The following is an 11,319-nucleotide window of genomic DNA, read 5'->3' on the forward strand; positions in this document are numbered from 1 at the left end:
ATCTCAGCACATGGAGGCCACTGATGCTTTTCCCCTTCGTTCTTTTTCCATCATCGTTTATCTTTTGCTTCCTCCAGCCCTAATTAACAGCTCAAGCCAAGACAGAGGATCCAGCATTAAGAGTAACTCATCAGTTAAAACCACCACTCTATCTTTTATCTCCATCTCTATCTCCATCACTCAGCAGCTTCTCTCCTCGCACAGGTCATCGCAGAAGACGGACCTGAGCAAAGGAGGGGGGCACCCCTTGCTGTCTGTAGACAGCCCAGAAGTGTCCTTCATCTCAAAAGTTTAGTGTTCTTGGAAACATATAAACATATAATACATATAATAAACAATTATTTAACAATAACTTTACTTCTGATAATTTTAAAGGGCGTGGGATATATCTCCTGATGGTAAATGGATTATTTATTTTAGTTTAGTTTTTTTTTTTGGGTTGTTTTTACAACAATTAACTCTATCTGTTCTCTTTCTCCAAAGGTCAAAATACATTGTTGTCAAAGTGCAAAACTTCTTTCGGAAAAGAAGACAGAAAAAGTAGAGTAAAAGTAGAGCAATAATACTTACTCTGTACTGTGATCCAAGCCATTTCAGGTGAAATAGGTGCAAGTGTTTAAATATACCCAAAATTTTATACTGAGAACAAAAACCAATAGATCTTAAATTACATAAATGCAGTAGAGACTCTTACACTGCACTGAAGTAAAACAAGTGGTAAATAACTTCTTCAAAACTTCAATAGCCATGCATTGGTGGGAAAAACACTGGGCTCGATTCCTCCATTCTCATTTCTGATTTCCCTGCCTTTGACCCTGAGAAGCAACACCATAGCATGATGGTGCCACCACATTTTTCTGGAAAAGTCTGCACTAAACAGGTGATGAGGAATGCCTGTCAAGAGTGGCTTTCCTCTAAATACTCCTTCATAAAATGATGGAGTGCTCCTGAGATGGTTGGATTTTAGGCCAGGTGCTTCTCTTACCTCTGCAGAGGACATCAATCCTGGAACTCAGTGGCCATGAGCTTTGTGGTGACCTCCTAGAGAAAAGACACCGGCCTGAGCAAAGGAGTTCAGTCTCGGTTGTGCTCAGTTACTCAGTTTAGCTGGACAGCTGCAGTCCCAGTGGTCCCAAACTTCTTCCTATTGAGGCCACTGAGTGAGCACTCAGACATTTCGAAGTGGATTTTAGACTTTTGCTCACTGCTACATATTTCATAGACACTCAGAGAGTTCCTTTGACTTCATGGCTTGTTTTTGTCCTGGTGTACAGTATAAATTGTGGGACCTTATAGAAAGGGGCGTGCCTTTAAAAATTACATTTAATTAATTACGTTTGCCACAGCTGAGCTCCAATCAAGGTCTAGAGTCATCTCAAGGGCAATCATAGGAAATATGCACCTGACTCTCAAGTGTCATGACAATGAGTCTGAATACTTTTGTAAAACAGAGTTTTCAGTTTATTTTTTGTCACTGGTGCAAAAGGTTTGAATTGTTTTTAATTGGTTTAAACGAAATGCGAATACTTACTAAAGCAACTGTATGCAAATGTCTATCATATTGATAATAATAACATAATAATTTCAGTCAAGAGATCTGGTAATAGCTCATGACCTTATGATGCCTTTTTAGAAATTTGTAGCTAAGAACTAATTGTAATAAATTTTATCAGGTACACCTGTTCATCTGTTCTTTTATGGAAAATCTAATCAGCCAATCAGGTGGAAGCAGCTCATTGATTTAGGCATGTAGACATGGTCAAGACAACCTGCTGAAGTTCAAACTGAACATCAGACTGGAGTAGAAGGGTGATTTAAGTGACTTTGAATGTGGCATCATCAGGAATAGCTGATCTATTGGGATTTTCCCACACAACAATCTTCGAGGTTTACCAAACACCTTCTGTAAAGGAGAAAATATCTAGTGAGCAACAGCTCTCAGGGTTGATCCTCAAGTCAGAGGAGAATGGCTTCAAGTTGGTAGGAAGGCAAAGCAGCTCAAATAAACACTTGTTGGATACAAGAGATGAAGATGAGTATCTCTGAATGTGCAACACACTGAACTTTGAAGCAGATGGGCTACAGCAGCAGCAGACCACACTGGGTCGGTCAGCTAAGAACAGGAACCTAAATCATGAGGCTATGATTCACACGGGCTCAACAAAACTGGACAAGAGAAGACTGGAGAAATGTTGCCTTGTCTCGATCTCTGTAGCCATATTCAGATGTTAGAGTCAGAATTTGGTATAAAGAACATGAAAGCATGGCGCCATTCAACCTTGTCACAACAATTCAAACTGGTGGTAGTGGCATAATGCCGTTGTTTCTGATCACGTCCCTTTATGCCCACACTGTGATCACCATCTTCATGATGTCTCCTTCCAGCAGGATAATACATCATGTCACAAAGCTCAAAAAATCTCTATGAGTTCTATGTACTCAAATGGCTCCCACAGTCGGCAGAGCACCTTTGGGATGTGGTGGAACAGGAGAGTGACATCATGCATGTGTTGGCAAGAAAACATCACACAGATGCCATAGAGATATCATGTCGGTCAGGATAGTCTTTCCTGTTTATCATCAATCATTTCAAGTTAAGTGCTTCGACTAAAAAGCTCCATTCATCTATTTTCTTAACTGCCTTGGGTCACAGGTGGTGGGATAATACCTATGCCAACCTACACTGTGCAAGAGGAGAGGTACACCATGTACAGGTAGCCAGACTATCACAAAGCTAACAATTCCAAATCCTTTATTCTAAAAATACCAAGCACAAATGTCCTTTTCTTGTCTAAACTGCTTATCGCGTCAAATGAATGACAGACTGTAGCACTGCTTTATGCCTAGAGGGAGTGGGAACCAACCAACTCTCCTACACCTACGCGTTTAGTCTGGGAATGGCTTTCCAGGCAGCTCCGACGGAGCTCTTCTCTGGAGAGTTGACAAGAGCCTACATGAGCGGAGGAGACCCCGCCAATACCGTCTGCCTCTTGTTCTAACTCGCAATTCCAACTGAAGACTATTTAGAGTAAGGGAGAATCATTTCCATGGGCTATGAAAGCAGAGACAGAGAAAGAGAGAAAGCCAGAGAGAGTGAGGGGTGTGTGCAATGGAGAGGAGAGGACAGGAGAGTAGAGGAGAGTCACCCCCCTCCCGGCCCAGCACACCCTGCAATCCCCACTACTAGATGCTGAAAATAATTCCTTTGCAGTGAAGACTTAATTCTCATTCTGTGTTCGTGTCCCTGATCCCGTATTGTCTATTCTGGTCATGTGGTCTGCCTGCCTTACTGCTGTCCACTGTGACAGCTGTGGATGCAGAGAGAGAGCAAGTGAGAGAGAGAGAGAACGAGTGAGAAAAGGGTCAGTCTGTGTATTAACTACTGCTACAGTATGAGCTGCACCCATACAAAAGACAAATCCTTGTCTGACCACATGCAAATAAAGGGCTCAGATAGATGTAGAGTCCAGAGAGGAACCATTAAGGTGCATGCCTGCGTTTTAACAACGGCACCACTTTGCCTTCCATGCCTATGGGATTGTAACATGATGAACATTTCCAGTTTGACAGCCTGCTGGAAGCCTACGCATCAGTGATGATGCAGGCAACAACCACCAAAGTCTAAATAAATACAAAGAAATCCCTCAGATTTGGCTCAGAGATGATCTAAAAATACTGGAATCAGATGAGAAATAAGCAGCAGGAACAAGTATATGCTCATTTTTTTTCCCGATTTAGCGCTTCTGTTCCAAGTGTATCCCTCTCAGACTAGCATATTGTTGAACAGATGCCCACATATCATTGCAAGGGATCACTCCAGTAACAGCTCAGAGATGATTCAACCGTACGCAGACACAAAGAGTAGGGTCAAAACAGGAAAAAGGAGGAATAAAATCATGCTAGTGGGTAGACACACGCCTGGGGCTCACTGATTCCCATTCAAACCACGTATCTTTATATCACCAGAGAACCGAGTGTTAACATTTATTTTGTGTTTTTGTTATCCTGTCATGATGTCAGCTTTGTCAGGATATTACGTTTGCCTGTCTAAGCGTCAGCGAAGTGGAAAATGGGAAGGAATAATAATAATCTTGTGATGCTAATGGGATCAATGACAAGCTGGTGGCCACGAGGGAGTTAGCAATGACTTTTTTGAGCTTGCTTTGTAGTGTAGTTGTGCATTTTTTGCCGTTGCCTATGGATAACTGACCAAATGAAGAAAACACGACACTACAACAGCTACAATGAGTTTGAGAACATCTTCCAGGTTGAAAGACTGTACTGCTGTTAACTCTATAGACAACCAGAAAAGTGTGTAAACAGTTATTTGCTTCTTTCAGTACATAGTGCTGTCATTAAAAAGCAAAGAGTTTAACTGAAAAGGATGCAAATTTCAAATTAAATCTGTCTTATATCACATTTTTTTCATATAAAAATAGGCTAAACTACATATCCCATATCACTTATCCATCCAGTACCCCCACGCACTGTCATTTTACATCCTTCCTTAGTGACAATCGGTGTCCATTGTGGATAGTTTGCCAGTCAATCACAGATCACACACCTTTACACCTACGGGCAGATTAGGTTAACCTAACCTTCATCTCATCAGACCGTGGGAGGAAGCCTGAGCACCTGCTGAAAATCCACAGGCTTGAGGAGAACATGCACACCCTACAAGAAGCCAAAACCTTTCTTTAAGATTCTATTTCATTTAACATTTGCAGACAATACTGATCAGTCTCCTGGCTCTTGTTTGTTTAACGCTTGAAGCCATAAGGTAATCCCACAATGGCTTCCCACCAGCAAAAAAATGTCCATTTGCTTGTTTGCAACAAAGCAACAGCCCCTGGGGGATGAAAAATAAAACCAACACGTATGTGCCAAAAACATTGCAGTTCCTGGAATCGCCACTTGGCTCCAAAACCAAGTCAATCCCCATAGATTCCAATATTAAAATGGCTTTAGAGCATAAAATATGCCTACATGAATAGTTTACAGCCTGGTATAAAAATGGATTTGGTATCTATTGATAAATTCTCCCTTATTTAATGTTAATTTCATTAGGCCGTAAATAAGAAACAGCTTCTGATTGTAGCTGTAGCTGATATCTGTTTGCCGAATGACTGAGCTGAACCTCTCAACCATGTTTGTGGTGTTGTTGTCTTTAGTTCATTTCTAGTATTTCATTAGTAACTTAGCATTGCTGCCCTTCACCTCCCCTAATTCAGACATGGAACTGGACCTCTAGGCCATACTGGGAGTGCTGCTGCTGCACTTAATGAAAGATGAATTACAGGTCTTGCAGTTAATTGTAAAAACAGACCATGCAGAACATGTGTTCCTTGTTTTGGTTTGCCAACTTGTACATTTTTATTTATATGTTATTTAACACTAATTATCAGGTATCTGTGTGATTCAATCCTACAATTTATGGATGCAGTTTGCCAACCTCCCTGTAGCTTGCCAATTAATGCAGCAATAATAATGACCATATTGTCTAAATGCCGTCACTGTTGGCTCTAAAAAAAAAGCCCAAGATGGCCACAATGCCAAAAACTGCACTTTGCTTTGTTGAGTCATAAATAGACACTAAGAGGAAATTGCTCCATTATTTGGCACACACCCGTGTTGTTTGGTGACGCCTGATAGCATTTTGGTCAAGGTACGCTGGCAAGCTGCTCCACCTCTTGCTGACTTGACTCCTGTTACTCTTGAGAGCCTCTTTAGCACCTAAGTTGTTAAGGTGAGTTTGGGATAAACTCCAGAGATTAAATTATGTGGAAAAGCTGATTAAATAGTTATTATCCCATCTGCAGCCAGACAAGTACACACACAAGAAGGTACACTTACATCTCCGCAATCCCGTGAGCCTGCACACTTGCACACAAGCAAAAGACATTAAGGCTGAAGGGAACTAATGCAAAATTTTTGTGGTTGAAAATTTTGGGGCACTGTTCAATAAGCAGGGGAAATACATTATATGTTCAAAAAATAATTATTTTACTCTCCTATTTCTTTTTTTGTTGCTCTGTCTCATTTCTAGGACAGCATGTTGGGTCTTTAACTCAGTAATAAAATGCAGACTTCATATGATTAAAAAAAAAGACCACCATCCTTTCCAAATGAAAGCTTCATTCATTCATTCTGATGAGATTCACAGAATTAGTTCTACTTAAGAGAGGAATGGAGAGCGTGATCTAAATGTGGTTGTTTTGGGAAGCTTGCCTGCTGTCAATTCATGTCTTTCTGATAGACATGTAAGTTTGGAGAGATGCCCACATGTCCCTGAGCCTCTCTGAGTTCTTAAAACCAAGGAAGATAGAAAAAGAGAAAAAAAAAATATGTGTGGGGTGGGGAGGTGGGGACAAGACCGAGAAAGGGGTACAAGGAGATCGGAGAGGGAAAAACATGTGCTGACTGTCGCACAGTGGAGCTTTCCTGCCTCGGCTCTTCGTCGGAAGCTTGGTGGTTAGGTTGTGTCCAAGTCTCTTTGAGGAAAGGCTAGCGTTAACCCACACACAACATCCACCATCAATGGAGCTTTCAGTGGGCTGCGAATCAAGCCACACATCCAAGAGCATCCGTGGCGTTTGCACGGGGCGCTGCCGTGTAATAATACTGTATGGTCCCACACATACGTGCCAGCTTTGCACAGATTAAAAGCCACTGAATGCCTTTTGCTGCTCTCTCTCTCTCTTTCTCACTCAGTCTCTCTCTTACACACTCTCTCAGTGTGTGTGATCATGGGAGGTATGCATACAGTGGCTATATTTGGGGCTGGGGGGATTTGGAAGCTGTGTTTCCCAGCCAGAGCTTGGTATTACTACACAAAGATGAAGAGCAAAGCGGAGTCACATGCAAATGCACATACTGTGCATGCAAAGGACACATACACACACAATTCAGACAAAACTGGAGTGCAAATTATCATGTAGTTAGTATTAGCGAACCTGGGCCTCACAAGGCAAGATGTCATAGAATAGTCAACATTTTTGCCATATTTTTATACAAAGTACATTTTGTAAATGCATAATATACATCAAGCCAAGTCAGACCACTAATTTAGCAAGAAATATATGACATGTGAGTGTTTGAATGGAGCACACAAATGCATATGCAACAAACAAGTACACACTCACAGGAAGTGAGTGTGTAGATGAGTGCTCAGACCCTGAGGCAGGCCCAGGGTGGGAGGCATAGGACAATTAAAACTCACGGTAAAGTGGAAGAAACACAGACAGTTCGAAAGTAGCCACTGAGCAATCATGCATAAAAATACACAACCACATAAGCACTTACATACAGGTAGACGCAAAAAAATAATACAAGCACACACAAAGGTTGAGCTCAGCGTGAGAAGCTTTCATCCACTCCTAACAAAGCTCATATTTTCAATGTGATATCTTTGACAACTGACAGCATGTTCACCCCAATTATCCAGTTTTCTACCTCCCTCTCCTCACAAATAAACCCCACCTCTTCTTCAAACATTCAACAAAATACATACATTATCTTTCCCCCCCTCTCTCTCTCTTTCTCTCTAACACACACACACACACACACACACACACACACACACACACACACACACACACACACACACACACACACACACACACACACACACTTGGACATGTCAGCTCACCTCTCCTGCACTGTGTCCAGGGTCTAAACAGAGATGTCCCCTGGGCTCTGTCACCTGTCTAAAGAGATGTGGGGCTAAGTGATGGAGGAGGGTGAGCCAAGGTCTCATCTGCTCCCTGGTGACTGAATGCAGGAGTGGACGGGTGACCTTTGACCCTGGCAGAAAAGGAGATTGAGCAACGCTCCAGACTCCATTAGCATTCTGCTCACACACACGGCCCATACCATAGCAGACTCGGAATGAACACTGTCGATGTAGAAGACTGAGGCTTAGCAACAAGGTTCTGAGTTGTAAGAGAGATTCAGTCAACCTGAATGCTTTGCTTCTTTCTGGCATCACAGCAGGGGAGGTTTTTTTGCTGTCAAAATACATCATCTCTCAGTAAATTCCCCAAAAGGAGAAAAAAACCCCACCCAAAACAAAACACGCAGAGGTTATTGTAGTAATCCTAGCATGATTAGAGTCTTAAAAGACCAGGGGTCAGGTACAACATGGGAACTTAATGCCATTGTGCACCATTTCCTGCAGGATTTTCCCCTCACGCCTTTGATGCTTTGTTTCCCCTGACAGTGCGAGCCTTCCTTTTCCATATGCACACACAAATACATCAAAAAGACAAATAAGCTGTCGGTTGTGTCTCTGCGCGTCTCAACATCGGCATATGTATGTGGGAATTGTCAACACTGCACAGCAAGATCAAACTGGCAATCTGTCAGTTTGCTGGGGATACAGTTGGGGATTTAAGTGACTGATGACACACACAGAAATTAACCCCTCTCTAATGTGGCGTGGGCCTTAATGTCAGTTTAAAAAAAATGATAAAGGGATGAGTATCCTTTGACCTCCAGTTGGTGATGAACATAAGCCACCTAACAGCCACCGACATAAACAGAATCCACAAGAAAAGCTTACTTCCAATTTTAATGCCAAATCCTCATCAGCTGATGACTATTTCTCTTTGGAACTCCCCATTATACAGCCCAAAAACGATGATGAAGATAAGAAGAGAAATAAAAGTGGCTTGGGATGCGTTTATCCTCCGCTACATTCCCGGCTGTATCTACCTCATGCAGTATTTACTGTGGTAGGGTCAGTACCGCACTGATTTGTGAGTGACGCTTGGATTTCAGCACCACGGACAGCGCGTTGCCTCTTTCCTCCAGCGCTAGGAGAGAAGGAGGGAGAGGAGGAGGAGGGATGGAGATGGAGACGAGTGGTTGTGGTGGTGGTGGTGTTGTTGTTGGTGATGGAGGGGGTTTCCCTGGCAGATTTCAGCAGAGGGTCTACACAGTCATTCCTCCATCGCTGCAAACCGCCTACCACCTCCTCCGTACTGGATTTCCATACGGAGGAATACCGTATGTGTGTGAGAGAGATCACGGCTTTTCATGAAATATTGATCGATCCAGCCTCATGGACACGGAGAGGAAGAGAGAGGGAAAGGGAGGGGGTTAGGGGGGAAGGTCGGAGAGGGGGGGGGGGGGGTATTCCTTTGCACAGCCTTTATCATGCTTCCACTACCAGCACCGATATCGTCTCCATCCCTCCCTCCCTCGCTCCATATCACTAAAAAAAAAGCAAATCTGTTTCATTTACTTTCCGATCATGACCACAACTGCTGATTTTCGCCTCGCCTTATGCTTTACCGATTTGAAACATGACAAAGCAGTAGTCTAACACACACACGCGCGCGCGCGCGCTGACAGATATGGGTAAAATGAAGGCCGGCGGCGACCAGATCCAACACCATCCGCCGTCTCATAGCCTCACATCGCATCTAAACGCAGAACGTTTCCAGTGTTGGTAAGCGAGAGACGCGCCGTCATCGCTCTGCGTTCAAAGGAATGTCGGGATTCACCGGTGTGTTCAGCCCTACCAAACCGAGCCAGAGCTGTTATCATACAGCCCAAACTTCTCGGTCGCCAATGTCATTCACAAAATAACCCCCAGTGAGCCGTCTAACACTCATTTCACTGAATTTCTCACATCAGCCACTGCTCTAAATAGGCCAAAGATGCGCTCATCATCATCACCACCACCACCACATCCACCTTCAGCAACTGTCGTGAGCAGCACTTAAAAAAAATGCTGTGGTCAGTTGGGTGCCAGTAATGCAACATAGAGGCTGAGCATCTTCAGTATCGACACAACACACGGTCAGCTGTAATTCTCAGCTTTGACAAGCAGATAGGGGCATGAATTATTCAATGCACAAACTGAGCGCTTCTTCTTCTTCAGCATCAGCAGCAGGGAAAACGGCTCGACAAGAAATCTACACACGCCAATGCAGAGCCCACATTTACCACATTAGCACTGGTTGTCATGCATACCGGTAAGAGAGGAGAGAGGGGGGGAAAAACCCCAAGACCCGGCTTTAAATCAGCGTCGCCTTCAAGAGGCTGAAAAAAAAATCAGCGAGAGACTGAGAGCCGACGCCGCCGCCAAGCAAAGCCAGCCGACACGTATGAAGAACCGGGCCGACAGCCGGCGGAAATGAATTCACAGAAACATGAGCGAAAGATGAAACGGGCGATGGACATTTCTGCGTTTACCTGTCAAGACTCCGACCCGGATTTGGTGGTCGTGGTTCGTTAAAATCATCCCGTCTGACGCCATGTTCAGCAGCGCTGTCGCCCGCACCGAGAACTCACGGCAGGGCCCAGAGCCGATCGCATCGAACTTAGTCGGGAGAGGGAGGGGAGGAGGAGGAAGAGGAGGAGGAGGAGGAAGCTCTGGAGGAGGGCTGGGATACAGCAAAAAAAAAAAAAAAAAAAAAAAATAGACGAGAGGAGTAGAACGCCGAGCGATCATCGGGACACCTACAGATAAGCGGGCAGGATGCGGGGGCCGTTTAAACCGCACACATCACTCTGCTGGCCGCCAGCCACGGTTGTAGTGTGGATCCTAGATTATTTCTTATGGAGACCATTATTTTCTGAGAAGGCTTTTAGGGAGACTGATTAACAGTAGTTACGTCTGCAGACGTCACTCAGTTTATATGTCATGCATCCTTCGGAGCTAGGAAGGCTTCATGGACCCTAAAACGTGATTAATAACAGCATCCTTTCTACGATCTGAAAACCCAATTAAGCCCCTTCCTCCGTACAGCTCTTCCTTTTTAAGATGCCACCTGCTTTATTAGATTAAAGGGGGGCCCTCAAACAGCAAGGTCAACACTCTAGAGATGTTGCGGCTGTGTCTCAATGCAAAGGCTTAAGAGGAGATCACAGTCTGACCTGTAAAAATGCAACTATATCCCAGGGCAAAAAAGCACCGCTGCTATTTATAGACTGGCCTCATGCTTCCATGGTGTATAATTTCTCTTGTTTATTCTCATGGGGGGGGGGGTGTTGAGAATCTATCATAATTCATCAGCACAGGTATATGAGCACACTAAAGGGGGAAGAAAAGGGACAGGTCCTCTAGATTTTTTATCAGTGTTGCCATATTCCTGTCCAATGACCCAACCAAGTGCATGGCACAATTTCCACTCTTTTCTTACTCATCTATTACACAGCGAAGCATCAGGGGTGCTCTGACAAGGACATGAAACAAGACATTCAAGGGCTTATTGAATGCCTTACTGATCTTCCCTGGAAGTTTGATCTCCTGTTGTGCACTGTTGCCCTGCACTACATACCTCAGTTGGATACCAGCTACATAACCTGTCC

The 11,319-nt window shown here is 43.8% G+C and overlaps 1 protein-coding gene across 8 annotated transcripts in view; it reads right to left on the reverse strand.

Annotated features, from left to right (window-relative positions):
* gphnb (gephyrin b) overlaps positions 1-10,333 on the reverse strand; it is a 116,537-nt gene extending 106,204 nt beyond the window's left edge. For 4 of the 8 annotated variants that reach the window (XM_063496495.1, XM_063496494.1, XM_063496491.1 and 1 more), the window contains exon 1: positions 10,201-10,332. In XM_063496495.1, the coding sequence (XP_063352565.1) occupies positions 10,201-10,264 (64 nt within the window). In that variant the 5' untranslated portion in view covers positions 10,265-10,332. Of the gene's footprint in view, positions 1-10,200 lie in introns of all 8 variants that reach the window. The other 4 variants (XM_063496492.1, XM_063496490.1, XM_063496493.1 and 1 more) reach the window with 2 other exon arrangements.
* Between the last annotated feature and the right edge of the window lie 986 nt (positions 10,334-11,319).

This window comes from Pelmatolapia mariae, linkage group LG15, assembly GCF_036321145.2.
Source record: "Pelmatolapia mariae isolate MD_Pm_ZW linkage group LG15, Pm_UMD_F_2, whole genome shotgun sequence".
NCBI classification, from domain to species: Eukaryota; Metazoa; Chordata; class Actinopteri; order Cichliformes; family Cichlidae; genus Pelmatolapia; species Pelmatolapia mariae.